This window comes from Salmo trutta, unplaced genomic scaffold (genome assembly GCF_901001165.1).
Source record: "Salmo trutta unplaced genomic scaffold, fSalTru1.1, whole genome shotgun sequence".
Lineage (NCBI taxonomy): Eukaryota > Metazoa > Chordata > Actinopteri > Salmoniformes > Salmonidae > Salmo > Salmo trutta.
In genome coordinates this window covers 5625-33483 of record NW_021822840.1, presented here as the reverse complement: position 1 = coordinate 33483, position 27859 = coordinate 5625, and the positions used below count along the sequence as shown (strand labels likewise).

Genomic DNA, 27859 nt, shown 5'->3' with positions numbered 1-27859 from the left:
TGCTCCTCCGTCTCTGCCCATCACCAGGTATGTGGTCCTCTTGCTGACGTTGCCGGTCACCTTCCCTCCGTAACGCTCGATCAGGGACCTGGCATCCTCACGTTCCATACTCTCCAACACACCAGATATCACAAACACACACCCCTCCAGGCAGTTCTCTGCTCCCTGCTCACACACACACACACACACACACACACACACACGTTATACACACACACACACACACACACACAGGTTACACACACACACAGGTTACACACACACACATAGGTTACACACACACACACAGGTTACACACACACACACAGGTTACACACACACACACACACACACACACACACACACAGGTTATACACACACACACAGGTTATACACACACACACACAGGTTATACACACACACGCACACACAGGTTATACACACACACGCACACACAGGTTATACACACACACACGCACACACAGGTTATACACACACACACACGTTATACACACACACACACAGGTTACACACACACACACACGTTATACACACACACACACACACGTTATACACACACACACACACAGGTTAAACACACACACACAGGTTATACACACACACACACACACACACAGGTTATACACACACACACACACACACAGGTTATATATACACACACACACACACACACACACACACACACAGGTTATACACACACACACAGGTTATACACACACACACACACACGTTATACACACACACACACAGGTTATACACACACACACTCACACAGACACACAGGTTATACACACACACACACAGGTTATACACACACACACACAGGTTATACACACACACAGGCACACACACACAGGTTATACACACACACACAGGTTACACACACACACACACACGTTATACACACACACACACAGGTTACACACACACACATAGGTTACACACACACACACACACATAGGTTACACACACACACACACACACACACACACACACACACACACACACACACACAGGTTATACACACACACACAGGTTATACACACACACACACACACTCACAGGTTATACACACACACACACACAGGTTATACACACACACACACACAGGTTATACACACACACACGCACACACAGGTTATACACACACACACACAGGTTATACACACACACACACACAGGTTATACACACACACACACACAGGTTATACACACACACACACACACACACAGGTTACACACACACACACGTTATACACACACACACACAGGTTATACACACACACACACACACACACAGGTTACACACACACACACGTTATACACACACACACACAGGTTATACACACACACAGGTTATACACACACACACAGGTTATACACACACACACAGGTTATACACACACACACAGGTTATACACACACAGGTTATATATACACACACACACACACACACACACACACACACACACACAGGTTATATATACACACACACACACACACACACACACACACACACAGGTTATACACACACACACACAGGTTATACACACACACACACAGGTTATACACACACACACAGGTTACACACACACAGGTTATACACACACACACACACACTCACACAGACACACAGGTTATACACACACACAGGTTATACACACACACACACACACACACAGGTTACACACACACACACACGTTATACACACACAGGTTATACACACACAGGTTATACACACACAGGTTATACACACACACACACACACACACACACACACACACACACACAGGTTATTTATACACACACACACACACAGGTTATACACACACACACACACAGGTTATACACACACACACAGGTTACACACACACACACACACACACACGTTATACACACACACACACAGGTTATACACACACACAAGTTATACACACACACACACAAGTTATACACACACATTGTGTCATTTTATTGCTTCAGCGATCTGTTTGATATTGTGTGTTTGTCTTACAGTGGGTATGGGTTTAGATCCCAGGGCTCTGTGTTTATCTTACAGTGGGTATGGGTTTAGATCCCAGGGCTCTGTGTTTATCTTACAGTGGGTATGGGTTTAGATCCCAGGGCTGTGGGTTTAGACCCCAGGGCTGTGGGTTTAGACCCCAGGGCTCTGGGTTTAGACCCCAGGGCTGTGGGTTTAGATCCCAGGGCTGTGTGTTTGTCTTACAGTGGGTATGTGTTTAGATCCCAGGGCTGTGGGTTTAGATCCCAGGGCTGTGGGTTTAGACCCCAGGGCTCTGGGTTTAGATCCCAGGGCTGTGTGTTTGTCTTACAGTGGGTATGGGTTTAGATCCCAGGGCTGTGGGTTTAGATCCCAGGGCTGTGGGTTTGTCTTACAGTGGGTATGTGTTTAGACCCCAGGGCTCTGAGTTTGTCTTACAGTGGGTATGGGTTTAGATCCCAGTGCTGTGTGTTTGTCTTACAGTGGGTATGTGTTTAGACCCCAGGGCTCTGTGTTTATCTTACAGTGGGTATGGGTTTAGATCCCAGGGCTCTGTGTTTATCTTACAGTGGGTATGGGTTTAGATCCCAGGGCTGTGTGTTTAGATCCCAGGGCTCTGGGTTTATCTTACAGTGGGTATGGGTTTAGATCCCAGGGTTTGTCTTACAGTGGGTATGGGTTTAGATCCCAGGGCTGTGGGTTTGTCTTACAGTGGGTATGGGTTTAGATCCCAGGGCTCTGTGTTTAGATCCCAGGGCTCTGTGTTTGTCTTACAGTGGGTATGGGTTTAGATCCCAGGGCTGTGTGTTTGTCTTACAGTGGGTATGGGTTTAGATCCCAGGGCTGTGTGTTTGTCTTACAGTGGGTATGGGTTTAGATCCCAGGGCTGTGTGTTTATCTTACAGTGGGTATGGGTTTAGATCCCAGGGCTCTGGGTTTATCTTACAGTGGGTATGGGTTTAGATCCCAGGGCTGTGTGTTTATCTTACAGTGGGTATGGGTTTAGATCCCAGGGCTCTGGGTTTAGATCCCAGGGCTCTGGGTTTAGACCCCAGGGCTGTGGGTTTAGATCCCAGGGCTCTGGGTTTATCTTACAGTGGGTATGGGTTTAGATCCCAGGGCTGTGTGTTTGTCTTACAGTGGGTATGGGTTTAGATCCCAGGGCTGTGTGTTTGTCTTACAGTGGGTATGGGTTTAGATCCCAGGGCTCTGTGTTTGTCTTACAGTGGGTATGGGTTTAGATCCCAGGGCTGTGTGTTTATCTTACAGTGGGTATGGGTTTAGATCCCAGGGCTGTGTGTTTATCTTACAGTGGGTATGGGTTTAGATCCCAGGGCTCTGGGTTTAGATCCCAGGGCTCTGGGTTTAGACCCCAGGGCTGTGGGTTTGTCTTACAGTGGGTATGGGTTTAGATCCCAGGGCTGTGTGTTTGTCTTACAGTGGGTATGGGTTTAGATCCCAGGGCTGTGTGTTTGTCTTACAGTGGGTATGGGTTTAGATCCCAGGGCTGTGGGTTTAGATCCCAGGGCTCTGGGTTTATCTTACAGTGGGTATGGGTTTAGATCCCAGGGCTGTGTGTTTGTCTTACAGTGGGTATGTGTTTAGATCCCAGGGCTGTGTGTTTATCTTACAGTGGGTATGGGTTTAGATCCCAGGGCTCTGGGTTTAGATCCCAGGGCTCTGGGTTTAGACCCCAGGGCTGTGGGTTTGTCTTACAGTGGGTATGGGTTTAGATCCCAGGGCTGTGTGTTTGTCTTACAGTGGGTATGGGTTTAGATCCCAGGGCTGTGTGTTTGTCTTACAGTGGGTATGGGTTTAGATCCCAGGGCTGTGGGTTTAGATCCCAGGGCTCTGGGTTTATCTTACAGTGGGTATGGGTTTAGATCCCAGGGCTGTGTGTTTGTCTTACAGTGGGTATGTGTTTAGATCCCAGGGCTCTGTGTTTATCTTACAGTGGGTATGGGTTTAGATCCCAGGGCTGTGTGTTTGTCTTACAGTGGGTATGGGTTTAGATCCCAGGGCTGTGTGTTTGTCTTACAGTGGGTATGGGTTTAGATCCCAGGGCTGTGTGTTTGTCTTACAGTGGGTATGGGTTTAGATCCCAGGGCTCTGGGTCCGTCTCTGTTCAGGAAACTACGGAAGGCTGAGGAGTTCCCTCGCTTCTTCTCTGAATCCTCTGGACTGGAGCTCTGGACACAAACACAGTCACAGTCACTCTCAGTCACTCACAGTCACTCACAGTCACAGTCACTCTCAGTCACACACAGTCACACACAGTCACTCACAGTCACAGTCACTCTCAGTCACACACAGTCACTCACAGTCACAGTCACTCTCAGTCACTCACAGTCACTCACAGTCACTCACAGTCACTCACAGTCACTCACAGTCACTCACAGTCACTCACAGTCACTCACAGTCCCACAGTCACTCACAGTCCCACAGTCACACACAGTCACACACAGTCACACACAGTCACAGTCACTCACAGTCACAGTCAGTCCCACAGTCACACAGTCACTCACAGTCACTCACAGTCACACACAGTCACACACAGTCACACACAGTCACACACAGTCACACACAGTCACACACAGTCACACACAGTCACTCATAGTCACACAGCTTTGGGTTATTTATATTAACTATAACTGTTGATTTAAAAAAGTTTCACCTCTTTCTTGGGGGAGGTTTTAAGAGTCGTGCGTGTGGTCACCATGGTTACACTTCCTGTTTTGGGCTTGGACTTCCTGTCTGTGCTTGAAGGGGTTAGGAACTCCTTTTTGGGGGAGACGGGCTCCTTTTTGGGGGAGAGGGGTGTTGTGATAGTCAGATTTGTCTTCCCTCCTCCTTCCTCTTCCACCTCCCTTCTCTTCATCAAGGCCAGTTTGGAACTGGTTTTAACAAGAGGGGGGACCTTTTTAGGGGACGGACCGATCACGTCCTGGTTGTGGTCCCGCCCATTGGACTGTGATTGGCTGGTAGTGCTACTGTGGGAGGAGTTAGCGATGCTTTTGTTGGCTGACGTCTCAGACCCCAGATCCACACCAGAGTCCTTACGAGCCTGGACACACACACACACACACACACACACACACACACACACACACACACACACACACACACACACACACACACACACACACACACACACACACACAGAGAGATGGAACCACACATATATATATATACACACACACGTTGAATCTTTCAGCGAGAGAAAGAGAGAGTTTGTAGTGTGTTTATCCTTCACCTTTTTGGCGTGTGGTTCTTGGTCCAACATGGCCAGCGTCCTGGCAAACTCCTCGTCCTCGTGGACCAGCCTCTCCAACTCCATGTCCTCGTCCATCTGCAGCTGCTGGGCGATGACCTCATCAGTCAGCGACTCATCATGGTCCTGAGAGGCCCGGAGGGACAACACACAGCCGTCAACAACTAGTCAACTAGTTAACTAGTCAGACTAGACCTGGGTCTCATCAACAACAACTAGTCAACTAGTCAGACTAGACACTAGACCTGGGTCTCATCAACAACAACTAGTTAACTAGTCAGACTAGACACTAGACCTGGGTCTCATTAACTAGTCAACTAGTCAGACTAGACACTAGACCTGGGTCTCATCAACTAGTCAACTAGTCAGACTAGACACTAGACCTGGTCTCATCAACAACTAGTTAACTAGTCAGACTAGACCTGGGTCTCATCAACAACAACTAGTTAACTAGTCAGACTAGACACTAGACCTGGGTCTCATCAACAACAACTAGTTAACTAGTCAGACTAGACACTAGACCTGGGTCTCATTAACTAGTCAACTAGTCAGACTAGACACTAGACCTGGGTCTCATCAACTAGTTAACTAGTCAGACTAGACACTAGACCTGGGTCTCATCAACTAGTCAACTAGTCAGACTAGACACTAGACCTGGTCTCATCAACAACTAGTTAACTAGTCAGACTAGACACTAGACCTGGGTCTCATCAACAACAACTAGTTAACTAGTCAGACTAGACACTAGACCTGGGTCTCATTAACTAGTCAACTAGTCAGACTAGACACTAGACCTGGGTCTCATCAACTAGTTAACTAGTCAGACTAGACACTAGACCTGGGTCTCATCAACTAGTTAACTAGTCAGACTAGACACTAGACCTGGGTCTCATCAACAACAACTAGTTAACTAGTAGTCAGACTAGACACTAGACCTGGGTCTCATCAACTAGTTAACTAGTCAGACTAGACACTAGACCTGGGTCTCATCAACTAGTTAACTAGTCAGACTAGACACTAGACCTGGGTCTCATCAACAACAACTAGTTAACTAGTAGTCAGACTAGACACTAGACCTGGGTCTCATTAACTAGTCAACTAGTCAGACTAGACACTAGACCTGGGTCTCATCAACAACAACTAGTCAGACTAGACACTAGACCTGGGTCTCATCAACTAGTCAACTAGTCAGACTAGACACTAGACCTGGGTCTCATCAACAACAACTAGTTAACTAGTCAGACTAGACACTAGACCTGGGTCTCATCAACAACAACTAGTTAACTAGTCAGACTAGACACTAGACCTGGGTCTCATTAACTAGTCAACTAGTTAACTAGACACTAGACCTGGGTCTCATCAACAACAACTAGTTAACTAGTCAGACTAGACACTAGACCTGGGTCTCATCAACAACAACTAGTCAGACTAGACACTAGACCTGGGTCTCATCAACAACAACTAGTCAACTAGTTAACTAGACACTAGACCTGGGTCTCATCAACTAGTCAACTAGTTAACTAGACACTAGACCTGGGTCTCATCAACTAGTCAACTAGTCAGACTAGACACTAGACCTGGGTCTCATCAACTAGTCAACTAGTTAACTAGACACTAGACCTGGGTCTCATCAACTAGTCAACTAGTTAACTAGACACTAGACCTGGGTCTCATCAACTAGTTAACTAGTCAGACTAGACACTAGACCTGGGTCTCATCAACTAGTTAACTAGACACTAGACCTGGGTCTCATCAACTAGTCAACTAGTTAACTAGACACTAGACCTGGGTCTCATCAACTAGTTAACTAGTCAGACTAGACACTAGACCTGGGTCTCATCAACAACTAGTTAACTAGTCAGACTAGACACTAGACCTGGGTCCTGAGACGGCTGGAGGGAGAGTAGAGAGATAATGAAGGGGAATAATCAGGGCGTTTTACTCACAGCTTTCCTCTTGGTACTTGCTACCAGTTTCTTGTCGGAGCGCTGGACACTCCCACCGCCAAAGTAGTCCAGGACAGAGGTGGGGGTGCGTTTGGTCTGCTGGGGCGCTGATTTAGGGGTGACGGGGGCTGAAGGAGACTTCTTTATCCCTCCTTTCCCCTTGGCGGGCGCAGGGGTGGGTTTCGAGGGGGACCTGTGGCTCTCTTTGGTCCCGGTGCGGGCCTTCCTTGGTTTGGTCACTCCATTACCCTGGGGCTTTGCAGACTTCTTCAGAGACAGGAAGTTATCACTGTCTGAATCTAAAGAGAGGGGAGGGGGGGGATTAAGGTAAGGAGGGGGGAGGGAGAGAGGGAGAGAGGGGGGGAGGGGTAAGGCGGAGGGAGAGAGGGAGGTCAGGAGGGGGGAGAGAGAGCGGAAGGTCAGGAGGGGGGAGAGAGAGCGAGAGGGAGGGAGGTAAGGAGGAGGGAGAGAGAGCGGGAGGTCAGGAGGGGGAGAGAGAGAGGAAGGTCAGGAGGGGGAGAGAGAGCGAGAGGGAGGTAAGGAGGAGGGAGAGAGAGCGGGAGGTCAGGAGGGGGGGAGAGAGGGAGGTAAGGGGGAGGGAGAGCGAGGTAAGGGGGAGAGAGAGAGGGAAGTCAGGAGGGGGGAGAGAGAGCGAGAGGGAGGTAAGGAGGGAGAGAGGGAGGTCAGGAGGGGGGAGAGAGAGCGAGAGGGAGATAAGGAAGGAGAGAGAGAGGGAGGTAAGGTGGAGGGAGAGAGAAAGGGAGGTAAGGGGGAGGGAGAGAGAGAGGGAGGTAAGGGGGAGGGAGAGAGAGAGGGAGGTAAGGGGGAGGGAGAGAGAGAGAGAGGGAAACAGAAGGGAAAAGAAATAGAGAGGTCGATACATGTTACTAGAGTCTGTCAGGATGATTCATATTCTGATACACGTTACTAGAGTCTGTCAGGATGATTCATATTCTGATACACGTTACTAGAGTCTGTCAGGATGATTCATATTCTGATACACGTTACTAGAGTCTGTCAGGATGATTCATATTCTGATACATGTTACTAGAGTCTGTCAGGATGATTCATATTCTGATACATGTTACTAGAGTCTGTCAGGATGATTCATATTCTGATACATGTTACTAGAGTCTGTCAGGATGATTCATATTCTGATACATGTTACTAGAGTCTGTCAGGATGATTCATATTCTGATACACGTTACTAGAGTCTGTCAGGATGATTCATATTCTGATACACGTTACTAGAGTCTGTCAGGATGATTCATATTCCGATACATGTTACTAGAGTCTGTCAGGATGATTCATATTCCGATACATGTTACTAGAGTCTGTCAGGATGATTCATATTCTGATACATGTTACTAGAGTCTGTCAGGATGATTCATATTCCGATACATGTTACTAGAGTCTGTCAGGATGATTCATATTCCGATTCATGTTACTAGAGTCTGTCAGGATGATTCATATTCTGATTCATGTTACTAGAGTCTGTCAGGATGATTCATATTCCGATACATGTTACTAGAGTCTGTCAGGATGATTCATATTCCGATACATGTTACTAGAGTCTGTCAGGATGATTCATATTCCGATACATGTTACTAGAGTCTGTCAGGATGATTCATATTCCGATACATGTTACTAGAGTCTGTCAGGATGATTCATATTCTGATACATGTTACTAGAGTCTGTCAGGATGATTCATATTCCGATACATGTTACTAGAGTCTGTCAGGATGATTCATATTCCGATACATGTTACTAGAGTCTGTCAGGATGATTCATATTCCGATACATGTTACTAGAGTCTGTCAGGATGATTCATATTCCGATACATGTTACTAGAGTCTGTCAGGATGATTCATATTCCGATACATGTTACTAGAGTCTGTCAGGATGATTCATATTCCGATACATGTTACTAGAGTCTGTCAGGATGATTCATATTCCGATACATGTTACTAGAGTCTGTCAGGATGATTCATATTCCGATACATGTTACTAGAGTCTGTCAGGATGATTCATATTCCGATACATGTTACTAGAGTCTGTCAGGATGATTCATATTCCGATACATGTTACTAGAGTCTGTCAGGATGATTCATATTCCGATACATGTTACTAGAGTCTGTCAGGATGATTCATATTCCGATACATGTTACTAGAGTCTGTCAGGATGATTCATATTCTGATACATGTTACTAGAGTCTGTCAGTATGATTCATATTCTGATACATGTTACTAGAGTCTGTCAGGATGATTCATATTCTGATACATGTTACTAGAGTCTGTCAGGATGATTCATATTCTGATACATGTTACTAGAGTCTGTCAGGATGATTCATATTCTGATTCATGTTACTAGAGTCTGTCAGGATGATTCATATTCTGATACATGTTACTAGAGCCTGTCAGGATGATTCATATTCTGATACATGTTACTAGAGCCTGTCAGGATGATTCATATTCTGATACATGTTACTAGAGTCTGTCAGGATGATTCATATTCTGATACATGTTACTAGAGTCTGTCAGGATGATTCATATTCTGATACATGTTACTAGAGTCTGTCAGGATGATTCATATTCTGATACATGTTACTAGAGTCTGTCAGGATGATTCATATTCCGATACATGTTACTAGAGTCTGTCAGGATGATTCATATTCCGATACATGTTACTAGAGTCTGTCAGGATGATTCATATTCTGATACATGTTACTAGAGTCTGTCAGGATGATTCATATTCCGATACATGTTACTAGAGTCTGTCAGGATGATTCATATTCCGATACATGTTACTAGAGTCTGTCAGGATGATTCATATTCCGATACATGTTACTAGAGTCTGTCAGGATGATTCATATTCCGACACGTTACTAGAGTCTGTCAGGATGATTCATATTCCGATACATGTTACTAGAGTCTGTCAGGATGATTCATATTCCGATACATGTTACTAGAGTCTGTCAGGATGATTCATATTCCGATACATGTTACTAGAGTCTGTCAGGATGATTCATATTCCGATACATGTTACTAGAGTCTGTCAGGATGATTCATATTCCGATACATGTTACTAGAGTCTGTCAGGATGATTCATATTCCGATACATGTTACTAGAGTCTGTCAGGATGATTCATATTCCGATACATGTTACTAGAGTCTGTCAGGATGATTCATATTCTGGTACATGTTACTAGAGCCTGTCAGGATGATTCATATTCCGATACATGTTACTAGAGTCTGTCAGGATGATTCATATTCTGATACATGTTACTAGAGTCTGTCAGGATGATTCATATTCCGATACATGTTACTAGAGTCTGTCAGGATGATTCATATTCCGATACATGTTACTAGAGTCTGTCAGGATGATTCATATTCTGATTCATGTTACGAGAGTCTGTCAGGATGATTCATATTCTGATTCATGTTACTAGAGTCTGTCAGGATGATTCATATTCTGATACATGTTACTAGAGTCTGTCAGGATGATTCATATTCTGATTCATGTTACGAGAGTCTGTCAGGATGATTCATATTCTGATTCATGTTACGAGAGTCTGTCAGGATGATTCATATTCTGATTCATGTTACTAGAGTCTGTCAGGATGATTCATATTCTGATACATGTTACTAGAGTCTGTCAGGATGATTCATATTCTGATTCATGTTACGAGAGTCTGTCAGGATGATTCATATTCTGATTCATGTTACTAGAGTCTGTCAGGATGATTCATATTCTCCCGTTTAGTCCTGGTATTCTCCCGCTATGGAGTCTAGTCCGTCTTACCTGTCTCAGAGACGTACTGCACCGGGTCTTTCTTGGCAGGAGGAAGAGGAGGGTCCTGTTTCTGGGCCTTCTGCTTCACTACCTCCTCCTCAGAGTCTACAGGAGGGAGGGAGGGAGGGAGGGAGGGGAGGGAGGGAGGGAGGGATGTTTGGTGATGACAACAACAAAAATAGCCAGGTGACTAACTTAACCATTACATCAATGTTGTAGACATGAGACCACAGACACAAACAGCTGGTTAGTGGCTGGAATGTACAGCAGGTCCTTCTCTCTCCACCTTGGGAGGAAACCCTCCTTCACCTTTGGAGGAAACCCTCCTTAACTTTAACCTTGGGAGGAAACCCTCCTTCACCTTGGGAGGAAACCCTCCTTAACTTTAGACTTGGGAGGAAACCCTCCTTAACTTTAGACTTGGGAGGAAACCCTCCTTAACTTTAGACTTGGGAGGAAACCCTCCTTAACTTTAGACTTGGGAGGAAACCCTCCTTAACTTTAGACTTGGGAGGAAACCCTCCTTAACTTTAGACTTGGGAGGAAACCCTCCTTAACTTTAGACTCGACAGACTCTTAAAGAAGTAATTTGTTTCAGAAACCACCTGCAGGACGACCTCCGTATTCTCTGATAACAGCCAGAGAAAGTGTTTTGTTTCTTGGAAGGCCCGTTGGACATCACCGCTCTCTGTCCGTTTGAGTTTACAACTAAAACAGGTTCAATGAATACGGAAGAGTAGAGTTTACAACTACAATGACCCTTAAAATGGCCCCTCAATGACCATTAAATGGACTACAGAGGGGCAGTCATCACTATTACCTGATTCAATGACCATTAAATGGCCTACAGAGGGGCAGTCAGAGGGGCAGTCAGAGGGGCAGCCAGAGGGGCAGTCAGAGGGGCAGCCAGAGGGGCAGCCAGAGGAGGGGCAGCCAGAGGAGGGGCAGCCAGAGGAGGGGCAGCCAGAGGAGGGGCAGCCAGAGGGGCAGCCAGAGGAGGGGCAGCCAGAGGGGCAGCCAGAGGGGCAGGGGCAGCCAGAGGGGCAGCCAGAGGGGGGGCAGTCAGAGGAGGGGCAGTCAGAGGAGGGGCAGCCAGAGGAGGGGCAGCCAGAGGAGGGGCAGCCAGAGGAGGGGCAGCCAGGGAGGCAGCCAGGGAGGCAGTCAGAGGGGCAGCCAGGGGGGCAGCCAGGGGGGCAGCCAGGGGGGCAGCCAGGGGGGCAGTCATCATTATTACCTGACTCAATGACAGCACGCTTCTTTCTCTTTTTATCACTGTCCTTCTTCTTCTTCTCCACCTTGGGGCTGGTGATCTGGAACACATCATCACCATCACCATCATCTTCCTCACAACCATCATCACCATCTTCCTCATCCGCATCACTCACCACCATCCTCATCATCACCACCATCCTCATCATCACCATCACCATCATCACCACCATCTTCACCACCATCCTCATCACCACCACCATCACCACCATCATCACCACCATCGTCATCATCACCACCATCATCACCACCACCATCACCACCACCACCATCATCTTCCTCACAACCATCATCACCATCCTCACCACCACCACCATCATCACCACCACCACCATCACCACCACCATCATCACCACCATCGTCATCATCACCACCATCATCATCATCACCACCACCACCATCATAATCACCACCATTGTCATCATCGTCATCATCACCATCCTCACAACCATCATCACCAACAGTTCACTGACTAGAGAGACTCTGGTTATATAATAATATATACCTTGGTGATCGACCAGTTCACTGACTAGAGAGACTCTGGTTTATAATAATATATACCTTGGTGATCGACCAGTTCACTGACTAGAGACTCTGGTTATATAATAATATATACCTTGGTGATCGACCAGTTCACTGACTAGAGAGACTCTGGTTATATAATAATATATACCTTGGTGATCGACCAGTTCACTGACTAGAGACTCTGGTTATATAATAATATATACCTTGGTGATCGACCAGTTCACTGACTAGAGAGACTCTGGTTTATAATAATATATACCTTGGTGATCGACCAGTTCACTGACTAGAGAGACTCTGGTTATATAATAATATATACCTTGGTGATCGACCAGTTCACTGACTAGAGAGACTCTGGTTTATAATAATATATACCTTGGTGATCGACCAGTTCACTGACTAGAGACTCTGGTTATATAATATATACCTTGGTGATCGACCAGTTCACTGACTAGAGAGACTCTGGTTTATAATAATATATACCTTGGTGATCGACCAGTTCACTGACTAGAGAGACTCTGGTTATATAATAATATATACCTTGGTGATCGACCAGTTCACTGACTAGAGAGACTATGGTTTATAATAATATATACCTTGGTGATCGACCAGTTCACTGACTAGAGAGACTCTGGTTATATAATAATATATACCTTGGTGATCGACCAGTTCACTGACTAGAGAGACTCTGGTTATATAATAATATATACCTTGGTGATCGACCAGTTCACTGACTAGAGACTCTGGTTTATAATAATATATACCTTGGTGATCGACCAGTCCACTGACTAGAGACTCTGGTTATATAATAATATATACCTTGGTGATCGACCAGTTCACTGACTAGAGACTCTGGTTTATAATAATATATACCTTGGTGATCGACCAGTTCACTGACTAGAGAGACTCTGGTTATATAATAATATATACCTTGGTGATCGACCAGTTCACTGACTAGAGAGACTCTGGTTATATAATAATATATACCTTGGTGATCGACCAGTTCACTGACTAGAGAGACTCTGGTTTATAATAATATATACCTTGGTGATCGACCAGTCCACTGACTAGAGACTCTGGTTTATAATAATATATACCTTGGTGATCGACCAGTTCACTGACTAGAGACTCTGTTTATATAATAATATATACCTTGGTGATCGACCAGTCCACTGACTAGAGACTCTGGTTATATAATAATATATACCTTGGTGATCGACCAGTTCACTGACTAGAGACTCTGGTTTATAATAATATATACCTTGGTGATCGACCAGTTCACTGACTAGAGAGACTCTGGTTATATAATAATATATACCTTGGTGATCGACCAGTTCACTGACTAGAGACTCTGGTTATATAATAATATATACCTTGGTGATCGACCAGTTCACTGACTAGAGACTCTGGTTATATAATAATATATACCTTGGTGATCGACCAGTTCACTGACTAGAGAGACTCTGGTTATATAATAATATATACCTTGGTGATCGACCAGTTCACTGACTAGAGAGACTCTGGTTATATAATAATATATACCTTGGTGATCGACCAGTTCACTGACTAGAGAGACTCTGGTTTATAATAATATATACCTTGGTGATCGACCAGTTCACTGACTAGAGAGACTCTGGTTATATAATAATATATACCTTGGTGATCGACCAGTTCACTGACTAGAGAGACTCTGGTTATAATAATATATACCTTGGTGATCGACCAGTTCACTGACTAGAGACTCTGGTTATATAATAATATATACCTTGGTGATCGACCAGTTCACTGACTAGAGACTCTGGTTATATAATAATATATACCTTGGTGATCGACCAGTTCACTGACTAGAGAGACTCTGGTTTATAATAATATATACCTTGGTGATCGACCAGTTCACTGACTAGAGAGACTCTGGTTATATAATAATATACACCTTGGTGATCGACCAGTTCACTGACTAGAGAGACTCTGGTTTATAATAATATATACCTTGGTGATCGACCAGTTCACTGACTAGAGACTCTGGTTATATAATAATATATACCTTGGTGATCGACCAGTTCACTGACTAGAGAGACTCTGGTTTATAATAATATATACCTTGGTGATCGACCAGTTCACTGACTAGAGAGACTCTGGTTTATAATAATATATACCTTGGTGATCGACCAGTTCACTGACTAGAGAGACTCTGGTTATATAATAATATATACCTTGGTGATCGACCAGTTCACTGACTAGAGAGACTCTGGTTATATAATAATATATACCTTGGTGATCGACCAGTTCACTGACTAGAGACTCTGGTTATATAATAATATATACCTTGGTGATCGACCAGTTCACTGACTAGAGACTCTGGTTATATAATAATATATACCTTGGTGATCGACCAGTTCACTGACTAGAGACTCTGGTTATATAATAATATATACCTTGGTGATCGACCAGTTCACTGACTAGAGAGACTCTGGTTATATATTAATATATACCTTGGTGATCGACCAGTTCACTGACTAGAGAGACTCTGGTTATATAATAATATATACCTTGGTGATCGACCAGTTCACTGACTAGAGAGACTCTGGTTATATATTAATATATACCTTGTGATCGACCCAGTTCACTGACTAGAGAGACTCTGGTTATATAATAATATATACCTTGGTGATCGACCAGTTCACTGACTAGAGAGACTCTGGTTATATAATAATATATACCTTGGTGATCGACCAGTTCACTGACTAGAGAGACTCTGGTTTATAATAATATATACCTTGGTGATCGACCAGTTCACTGACTAGAGAGACTCTGGTTATATAATAATATATACCTTGGTGATCGACCAGTTCACTGACTAGAGACTCTGGTTATATAATAATATATACCTTGGTGATCAACCAGTTCACTGACTAGAGAGACTCTGGTTTATAATAATATATACCTTGGTGATCGACCAGTCCACTAACTAGAGACTCTGGTTTATAATAATATATACCTTGGTGATCGACCAGTTCACTGACTAGAGAGACTCTGTTTATATAATAATATATACCTTGGTGATCGACCAGTTCACTGACTAGAGACTCTGGTTATATAATAATATATACCTTGGTGATCGACCAGTTCACTGACTAGAGAGACTCTGGTTATATAATAATATATACCTTGGTGATCGACCAGTTCACTGACTAGAGAGACTCTGGTTTATAATAATATATACCTTGGTGATCGACCAGTTCACTGACTAGAGAGACTCTGGTTTATAATAATATATACCTTGGTGATCGACCAGTTCACTGACTAGAGAGACTCTGGTTATATAATAATATATACCTTGGTGATCGACCAGTTCACTGACTAGAGACTCTGGTTATATAATAATATATACCTTGGTGATCAACCAGTTCACTGACTAGAGAGACTCTGGTTTATAATAATATATACCTTGGTGATCGACCAGTCCACTAACTAGAGACTCTGGTTTATAATAATATATACCTTGGTGATCGACCAGTTCACTGACTAGAGAGACTCTGTTTATATAATAATATATACCTTGGTGATCGACCAGTTCACTGACTAGAGACTCTGGTTATATAATAATATATACCTTGGTGATCGACCAGTTCACTGACTAGAGAGACTCTGGTTATATAATAATATATACCTTGGTGATCGACCAGTTCACTGACTAGAGAGACTCTGGTTTATAATAATATATACCTTGGTGATCGACCAGTTCACTGACTAGAGAGACTCTGGTTTATAATAATATATACCTTGGTGATCGACCAGTTCACTGACTAGAGAGACTCTGGTTATATAATAATATATACCTTGGTGATCGACCAGTTCACTGACTAGAGACTCTGGTTTATAATAATATATACCTTGGTGATCGACCAGTTCACTGACTAGAGAGACTCTGGTTTATAATAATATATACCTTGGTGATCGACCAGTCCACTGACTAGAGACTCTGGTTTATAATAATATATACCTTGGTGATCGACCAGTTCACTGACTAGAGAGACTCTGTTTATATAATAATATATACCTTGGTGATCGACCAGTTCACTGACTAGAGACTCTGGTTATATAATAATATATACCTTGGTGATCGACCAGTTCACTGACTAGAGAGACTCTGGTTATATAATATATACCTTGGTGATCGACCAGTTCACTGACTAGAGAGACTCTGGTTTATAATAATATATACCTTGGTGATCGACCAGTTCACTGACTAGAGAGACTCTGGTTATATAATAATATATACCTTGGTGATCGACCAGTTCACTGACTAGAGAGACTCTGGTTTATAATAATATATACCTTGGTGATCGACCAGTTCACTGACTAGAGAGACTCTGGTTTATAATAATATATACCTTGGTGATCGACCAGTTCACTGACTAGAGACTCTGGTTATATAATAATATATACCTTGGTGATCGACCAGTTCACTGACTAGAGAGAGACTGGTTATATAATAATATATACCTTGGTGATCGACCAGTTCACTGACTAGAGAGACTCTGGTTTATAATAATATATACCTTGGTGATCGACCAGTTCACTGACTAGAGACTCTGGTTATATAATAATATATACCTTGGTGATCGACAAGTTCACTGACTAGAGAGACTCTGGTTATATAATAATATATACCTTGGTGATCGACCAGTTCACTGACTAGAGAGACTCTGGTTATATAATAATATATACCTTGGTGATTGACCAGTTCACTGACTAGAGAGACTCTGGTTTATAATAATATATACCTTGGTGATCGACCAGTTCACTGACTAGAGACTCTGGTTATATAATATATACCTTGGTGATCGACCAGTTCACTGACTAGAGAGACTCTGGTTTATAATAATATATACCTTGGTGATCGACCAGTTCACTGACTAGAGAGACTCTGGTTTATAATATATATACCTTGGTGATCGACCAGTTCACTGACTAGAGACTCTGGTTATATAATATATACCTTGGTGATCGACCAGTTCACTGACTAGAGAGACTCTGGTTTATAATAATATATACCTTGGTGATCGACCAGTTCACTGACTAGAGAGACTCTGGTTATATATTAATATATACCTTGGTGATCGACCAGTTCACTGACTAGAGAGACTCTGGTTATATAATAATATATACCTTGGTGATCGACCAGTTCACTGACTAGAGAGACTCTGGTTATATAATAATATATACCTTGGTGATCGACCAGTTCACTGACTAGAGAGACTCTGGTTATATAATAATATATACCTTGGTGATCGACCAGTTCACTGACTAGAGAGACTCTGGTTATATAATAATATATACCTTGGTGATCGACCAGTTCACTGACTAGAGAGACTCTGGTTTATAATAATATATACCTTGGTGATCGACCAGTTCACTGACTAGAGAGACTCTGGTTATATAATAATATATACCTTGGTGATCGACCAGTTCACTGACTAGAGACTCTGGTTATATAATAATATATACCTTGGTGATCAACCAGTTCACTGACTAGAGAGACTCTGGTTTATAATAATATATACCTTGGTGATCGACCAGTCCACTAACTAGAGACTCTGGTTTATAATAATATATACCTTGGTGATCGACCAGTTCACTGACTAGAGAGACTCTGTTTATATAATAATATATACCTTGGTGATCGACCAGTTCACTGACTAGAGAGACTCTGGTTATATAATAATATATACCTTGGTGATCGACCAGTTCACTGACTAGAGAGACTCTGGTTATATAATAATATATACCTTGGTGATCGACCAGTTCACTGACTAGAGAGACTCTGGTTTATAATAATATATACCTTGGTGATCGACCAGTTCACTGACTAGAGAGACTCTGGTTTATAATAATATATACCTTGGTGATCGACCAGTTCACTGACTAGAGAGACTCTGGTTATATAATAATATATACCTTGGTGATCGACCAGTTCACTGACTAGAGACTCTGGTTATATAATAATATATACCTTGGTGATCAACCAGTTCACTGACTAGAGAGACTCTGGTTTATAATAATATATACCTTGGTGATCGACCAGTCCACTAACTAGAGACTCTGGTTTATAATAATATATACCTTGGTGATCGACCAGTTCACTGACTAGAGAGACTCTGTTTATATAATAATATATACCTTGGTGATCGACCAGTTCACTGACTAGAGACTCTGGTTATATAATAATATATACCTTGGTGATCGACCAGTTCACTGACTAGAGAGACTCTGGTTATATAATAATATATACCTTGGTGATCGACCAGTTCACTGACTAGAGAGACTCTGGTTTATAATAATATATACCTTGGTGATCGACCAGTTCACTGACTAGAGAGACTCTGGTTTATAATAATATATACCTTGGTGATCGACCAGTTCACTGACTAGAGAGACTCTGGTTATATAATAATATATACCTTGGTGATCGACCAGTTCACTGACTAGAGACTCTGGTTTATAATAATATATACCTTGGTGATCGACCAGTTCACTGACTAGAGAGACTCTGGTTTATAATAATATATACCTTGGTGATCGACCAGTCCACTGACTAGAGACTCTGGTTTATAATAATATATACCTTGGTGATCGACCAGTTCACTGACTAGAGAGACTCTGTTTATATAATAATATATACCTTGGTGATCGACCAGTTCACTGACTAGAGACTCTGGTTATATAATAATATATACCTTGGTGATCGACCAGTTCACTGACTAGAGAGACTCTGGTTATATAATATATACCTTGGTGATCGACCAGTTCACTGACTAGAGAGACTCTGGTTTATAATAATATATACCTTGGTGATCGACCAGTTCACTGACTAGAGAGACTCTGGTTATATAATAATATATACCTTGGTGATCGACCAGTTCACTGACTAGAGAGACTCTGGTTTATAATAATATATACCTTGGTGATCGACCAGTTCACTGACTAGAGAGACTCTGGTTTATAATAATATATACCTTGGTGATCGACCAGTTCACTGACTAGAGACTCTGGTTATATAATAATATATACCTTGGTGATCGACCAGTTCACTGACTAGAGAGACTCTGGTTATATAATAATATATACCTTGGTGATCGACCAGTTCACTGACTAGAGAGACTCTGGTTTATAATAATATATACCTTGGTGATCGACCAGTTCACTGACTAGAGACTCTGGTTATATAATAATATATACCTTGGTGATCGACAAGTTCACTGACTAGAGAGACTCTGGTTATATAATAATATATACCTTGGTGATCGACCAGTTCACTGACTAGAGAGACTCTGGTTATATAATAATATATACCTTGGTGATTGACCAGTTCACTGACTAGAGAGACTCTGGTTTATAATAATATATACCTTGGTGATCGACCAGTTCACTGACTAGAGAGACTCTGGTTTATAATAATATATACCTTGGTGATCGACCAGTTCACTGACTAGAGAGACTCTGGTTTATAATATATATACCTTGGTGATCGACCAGTTCACTGACTAGAGACTCTGGTTATATAATATATACCTTGGTGATCGACCAGTTCACTGACGAGAGACTCTGGTTTATAATAATATATACCTTGGTGATCGACCAGTTCACTGACTAGAGAGACTCTGGTTTATAATAATATATACCTTGGTGATCGACCAGTTCACTGACTAGAGAGACTCTGGTTATATATTAATATATACCTTGGTGATCGACCAGTTCACTGACTAGAGAGACTCTGGTTATATAATAATATATACCTTGGTGATCGACCAGTTCACTGACTAGAGAGACTCTGGTTATATAATAATATATACCTTGGTGATCGACCAGTTCACTGACTAGAGAGACTCTGGTTTATAATAATATATACCTTGGTGATCGACCAGTTCACTGACTAGAGAGACTCTGGTTATATAATAATATATACCTTGGTGATCGACCAGTTCACTGACTAGAGACTCTGGTTTATAATAATATATACCTTGGTGATCGACCAGTTCACTGACTAGAGAGACTCTGGTTTATAATAATATATACCTTGGTGATCGACCAGTCCACTGACTAGAGACTCTGGTTTATAATAATATATACCTTGGTGATCGACCAGTTCACTGACTAGAGAGACTCTGTTTATATAATAATATATACCTTGGTGATCGACCAGTTCACTGACTAGAGACTCTGGTTATATAATAATATATACCTTGGTGATCGACCAGTTCACTGACTAGAGAGACTCTGGTTATATAATAATATATACCTTGGTGATCGACCAGTTCACTGACTAGAGAGACTCTGGTTTATAATAATATATACCTTGGTGATCGACCAGTTCACTGACTAGAGAGACTCTGGTTATATAATAATATATACCTTGGTGATCGACCAGTTCACTGACTAGAGAGACTCTGGTTTATAATAATATATACCTTGGTGATCGACCAGTTCACTGACTAGAGAGACTCTGGATTATAATAATATATACCTTGGTGATCGACCAGTTCACTGACTAGAGACTCTGGTTATATAATAATATATACCTTGGTGATCGACCAGTTCACTGACTAGAGAGACTCTGGTTATATAATAATATATACCTTGGTGATCGACCAGTTCACTGACTAGAGAGACTCTGGTTTATAATAATATATACCTTGGTGATCGACCAGTTCACTGACTAGAGACTCTGGTTATATAATAATATATACCTTGGTGATCGACCAGTTCACTGACTAGAGAGACTCTGGTTATATAATAATATATACCTTGGTGATCGACCAGTTCACTGACTAGAGACTCTGGTTATATAATAATATATACCTTGGTGATCGACCAGTTCACTGACTAGAGAGACTCTGGTTTATAATAATATATACCTTGGTGATCGACCAGTTCACTGACTAGAGAGACTCTGGTTTATAATAATATATACCTTGGTGATCGACCAGTTCACTGACTAGAGAGACTCTGGTTATATAATAATATATACCTTGGTGATCGACCAGTTCACTGACTAGAGAGACTCTGGTTATATAATAATATATACCTTGGTGATCGACCAGTTCACTGACTAGAGAGACTCGGGTTATATAATAATATATACCTTGGTGATCGACCAGTTCACTGACTAGAGAGACTCTGGTTATATAATAATATATACCTTGGTGATCGACCAGTTCACTGACTAGAGAGACTCTGGTTTATAATAATATATACCTTGGTGATCGACCAGTTCACTGACTAGAGAGACTCTGGTTTATAATAATATATACCTTGGTGATCGACCAGTTCACTGACTAGAGAGACTCTGGTTATATAATAATATATACCTTGGTGATCGACCAGTTCACTGACTAGAGAGACTCTGGTTATATAATAATATATACCTTGGTGATCGACCAGTTCACTGACTAGAGAGACTCTGGTTATATAATAATATATACCTTGGTGATCGACCAGTTCACTGACTAGAGAGACTCTGGTTATATAATAATATATACCTTGGTGATCGACCAGTTCACCGACTAGAGACTCTGGTTATATAATAATATATACCTTGGTGATCGACCAGTTCACTGACTAGAGAGACTCTGGTTATATAATAATATATACCTTGGTGATCGACCAGTTCACTGACTAGAGAGACTCTGGTTATATAATAATATATACCTTGGTGATCGACCAGTTCACTGACTAGAGAGACTCTGGTTATATAATAATATATACCTGGTGATCGACCAGTTCACTGACTAGAGAGACTCTGGTTATATAATAATATATACCTTGGTGATCGACCAGTTCACTGACTAGAGAGACTCTGGTTTATAATAATATATACCTTGGTGATCGACCAGTTCACTGACTAGAGAGACTCTGGTTATATAATAATATATACCTAGGTGATCGACCAGTTCACTGACTAGAGAGACTCTGGTTATATAATAATATATACCTTGGTGATCGACCAGTTCACTGACTAGAGAGACTCTGGTTATATAATAATATATACCTTGGTGATCGACCAGTTCACTGACTAGAGAGACTCTGGTTTATAATAATATATACCTTGGTGATCGACCAGTTCACTGACTAGAGAGACTCTGGTTTATAATAATATATACCTTGGTGATCGACCAGTTCACTGACTAGAGAGACTCTGGTTATATAATAATATATACCTTGGTGATCGACCAGTTCACTGACTAGAGAGACTCTGGTTATATAATAATATATACCTTGGTGATCGACCAGTTCACTGACTAGAGAGACTCTGGTTATATAATAATATATACCTTGGTGATCGACCAGTTCACTGACTAGAGACTCTGGTTATATAATAATATATACCTTGGTGATCGACCAGTTCACTGACTAGAGAGACTCTGGTTATATAATAATATATACCTTGGTGATCGACCAGTTCACTGACTAGAGAGACTCTGGTTATATAATAATATATACCTTGGTGATCGACCAGTTCACTGACTAGAGAGACTCTGGTTATATAATACTATATACCTTGGTGATCGACCAGTTCACTGACTAGAGAGACTCTGGTTATATAATAATATATACCTTGGTGATCGACCAGTTCACTGACTAGAGAGACTCTGGTTATATAATAATATATACCTTGGTGATCGACCAGTTCACTGACTAGAGACTCTGGTTATATAATAATATATACCTTGGTGATCGACCAGTTCACTGACTAGAGACTCTGGTTATATAATAATATATACCTTGGTGATCGACCAGTTCACTGACTAGAGACTCTGGTTATATAATAATATATACCTTGGTGATCGACCAGTTCACTGACTAGAGACTCTGGTTTATAATAATATATACCTTGGTGATCGACCAGTTCACTGACTAGAGAGACTCTGGTTATATAATAATATATACCTTGGTGATCGACCAGTTCACTGACTAGAGAGACTCTGGTTATATAATAATATATACCTTGGTGATCGACCAGTTCACTGACTAGAGAGACTCTGGTTATATAATAATATATACCTTGGTGATCGACCAGTCCACTGACTAGAGACTCTGGTTATATAATAATATATACCTTGGTGATCAACCAGTTCACTGACTAGAGAGACTCTGGTTTATAATAATATATACCTTGGTGATCGACCAGTTCACTGACTAGAGAGACTCTGGTTTATAATAATATATACCTTGGTGATCGACCAGTTCACTGACTAGAGAGACTCTGGTTATATATTAATATATACCTTGGTGATCGACCAGTTCACTGACTAGAGACTCTGGTTATATAATAATATATACCTTGGTGATCGACCAGTTCACTGACTAGAGACTCTGGTTTATAATAATATATACCTTGGTGATCGACCAGTTCACTGACTAGAGACTCTGGTTATATAATAATATATACCTTGGTGATCGACCAGTTCACTGACTAGAGACACTCTGGTTATATAATAATATATACCTTGGTGATCGACCAGTTCACTGACTAGAGAGACTCTGGTTATATAATAATATATACCTTGGTGATCGACCAGTTCACTGACTAGAGAGACTCTGGTTTATAATAATATATACCTTGGTGATCGACCAGTCCACTGACTAGAGAGACTCTGGTTTATAATAATATATACCTTGGTGATCGACCAGTTCACTGACTAGAGACTCTGGTTATATAATAATATATACCTTGGTGATCGACCAGTTCACTGACTAGAGAGACTCTGGTTATATAATAATATATACCTTGGTGATCGACCAGTTCACTGACTAGAGAGACTCTGGTTTATAATAATATATACCTTGGTGATCGACCAGTCCACTGACTAGAGAGACTCTGGTTTATAATAATATATACCTTGGTGATCGACCAGTTCACTGACTAGAGACTCTGGTTATATAATAATATATACCTTGGTGATCGACCAGTTCACTGACTAGAGACTCTGGTTATATAATAATATATACCTTGGTGATCGACCAGTTCACTGACTAGAGAGACTCTGGTTTATAATAATATATACCTTGGTGATCGACCAGTTCACTGACTAGAGACTCTGGTTATATAATAATATATACCTTGGTGATCGACCAGTTCACTGACTAGAGAGACTCTGGTTATATAATAATATATACCTTGGTGATCGACCAGTTCACTGACTAGAGAGACTCTGGTTTATAATAATATATACCTTGGTGATCGACCAGTCCACTGACTAGAGAGACTCTGGTTTATAATAATATATACCTTGGTGATCGACCAGTTCACTGACTAGAGACTCTGGTTATATAATAATATATACCTTGGTGATCGACCAGTTCACTGACTAGAGACTCTGGTTATATAATAATATATACCTTGGTGATCGACCAGTTCACTGACTAGAGAGACTCTGGTTTATAATAATATATACCTTGGTGATCGACCAGTTCACTGACTAGAGACTCTGGTTATATAATAATATATACCTTTGGTACCTTGGCGACAGTTCTCTCTTTCTTCACTTCTTCGTCTGTTGAGACGGATTTCTTCTTCGTGGACTCCTTCTCTGTGTTGAGGGTTCCATCCTGAGACGGTTTCTGCGCTGCGGGTTTGCTTGTTACAAAGAACCGTCTGATGTCCTTGGAAGGGAAGGGAAGGAAGTAAATTAGTCCACTGTAGCTAATTGGCACCCTATTCCCTATATAAATGTACTATAGGGCTCTGGTTACAAACTAAGTCATGCACTATACAGGAATACAGTGTAGTTTGGGATCTATCCTAGTCGTTAAATTACATTTGAAGACATTTATTGAAAAGTTACACATGAGCGATATTTTATTTATTTTATTTCACCTTTATTTAACCAGGTAGGCTAGTGGAGAACAAGTTCTCATTTACAACTGCGACCTGGGCCAAGATAAAGCAAAGCAGTTCGACAACATACAACAACACTGAGTTACACATGGAGTAAAACAACATACAATCAATAATACAGTAGAAAAAATAAGTCTATATATAATGTGAGCAAATGAGGTGAGATAAGGGAGGTAAAGGTGAAAAAGGCCATGGTGGCAAAGTAAATACAATATAGCAAGTAAAACACTGGAATGGTAGATTTGTAGTAGAGGAAAGTGCAAAGTATAAATAAATAACGGGGTGCAAATATGTGATATGTGGCGTGGCCAGATACAGTATCTAGTTCTGGTACCAAATCAAATCAAATTTATTTATATAGCCCTTCGTACATCAGCTGATATCTCAAAGTGCTGTACAGAAACCCAGCCTAAAACCCCAAACAGCAAGCAATGCAGGTGTAGAAGCACGGTGGCTAGGAAAAACTCCCTAGGAAAAACTCCCTAGAAAGGCCAAAAACCTAGGAAGAAACCTAGAGAGGAACCAGGCTATGAGGGGTGGCCAGTCCTCTTCTGGCTGTGCCGGGTGGATATTATAACAGAACATGGTCATAATAATAATCATAGTAGTTGTCGAGGGTGCAACAAGCACGTCCGGTGAACAGGTCAGGGTTCCGTAGCCGCAGGCAGAACAGTTGAAACTGGAGCAGCAGCACAACCAGGTGGACCGTCATGTACCATCATGTACTTTATATTTACACTTTATTTAACTTCGGCAAGTCAGTTAAGAACAAATTATTATTATTTATTTTTTTACAATGACGGCCTACCCCGGACGACGGTGGGCAAAAAGTGCGCCACCTTATGGGACTCCCAATCACGGCCGGATGTGATGCAGCCTGGATTCGAACCAGGGTCTGCAGTGCCTCAAACCGCTACGCCACTCGGGAGCCCAACTTTAGCATTATCAATTGCTGATTCTATTTCTAGTACCGTCGCATATTTATCTTTATGATCTGCCCGTGTAAAATCCCACTCGATGCCATAATTTGTAGTCAGTATTGACAAACCCACTGTCACTTTCATGTTTGCCATGGAAACAACTGACTTGCAGAGACAGTTAGCTACATGCATTGGTTTCCATTAGCATGATAGCTAGTTAGCTACATGCATTGGTTTTCATTAGCATGATAGCTAGTTAGCTACATGCATTGTTTTTCATTAGCATGATAGCTAGTTAGCTACATGCATTGTTTTTCATTAGCATGATAGACAGTTAGCTACATGCATTGGTTTTCATTAGCATGATAGACAGTTAGCTACATGCATTGGTTTTCATTAGCATGATAGACATGCATAGCTAGTTAGCTACATGCATTGGTTTTCATTAGCATGACAGCTAGTTAGCTACATGCATTGGTTTTCATTAGCATGATAGACAGTTAGCTACATGCATTGTTTTTCATTAGCATGATAGACAGTTAGCTACATGCATGGTTTTCATTAGCATGATAGACAGTTAGCTACATGCATGGTTTTCATTAGCATGATAGACAGTTAGCTACATGCATGGTTTTCATTAGCATGATAGACAGTTAGCTACATGCATTGGTTTTCATTAGCATGACAGCTAGTTAGCTACAAGCATTGGTTTTCATTAGCATGATAGCTAGTTAGCTACATGCATTGGTTTTCATTAGCATGACAGCTAGTTAGCTACATGCATTGTTTTTCATTAGCATGACAGCTAGTTAGCTACATGCATTGGTTTTCATTAGCATGATAGCTAGTTAGCTAGTTAGAAATCCTACTAAAAAGAACCAAAACATGGTAACTACAGGTAACCACCATTAGCTTATTCCCACTGCTAAGCTAATGGCTACTCTAAAACACTAACATGGGGGGGGGGGGCTAACGTTAGCTGACAAATCTGCAACAACATCACATTTCTACCCAAATACGAATGAACTATTTGTTTGTTTGTTGTTGGTCAGGGAATGAGTTGTTGATTTGGACAATCGATGCAATAGACGCCGTGACTTACCATAATCAACTCAATGAAATGACTTTTCTGATTGATTGTGATGATACAAGTTGACAGCGCAGCTCCTTAAAAATCCTCAGTGGCGCGAAGTGTGATCAGAGACAGGAAGAGGAAGAGACAAGAAGAGGAAGC

General features: G+C 41.7%; 1 protein-coding gene across 1 annotated transcript; it reads right to left on the bottom strand.

The window, feature by feature from the left end:
* Positions 1–27859, bottom strand: LOC115185214 (replication factor C subunit 1-like; the record flags this gene model as incomplete). Its single annotated transcript, XM_029745727.1, has 9 exons — positions 27728–27859; positions 25327–25470; positions 12248–12323; positions 11023–11118; positions 7221–7519; positions 5257–5400; positions 4678–5067; positions 4085–4192; positions 1–165 (listed from the first exon to the last, which is right to left on the bottom strand). Coding segments are annotated over exons 1-9 (1425 nt in total), but the record flags the coding sequence as incomplete, so codon positions are not given.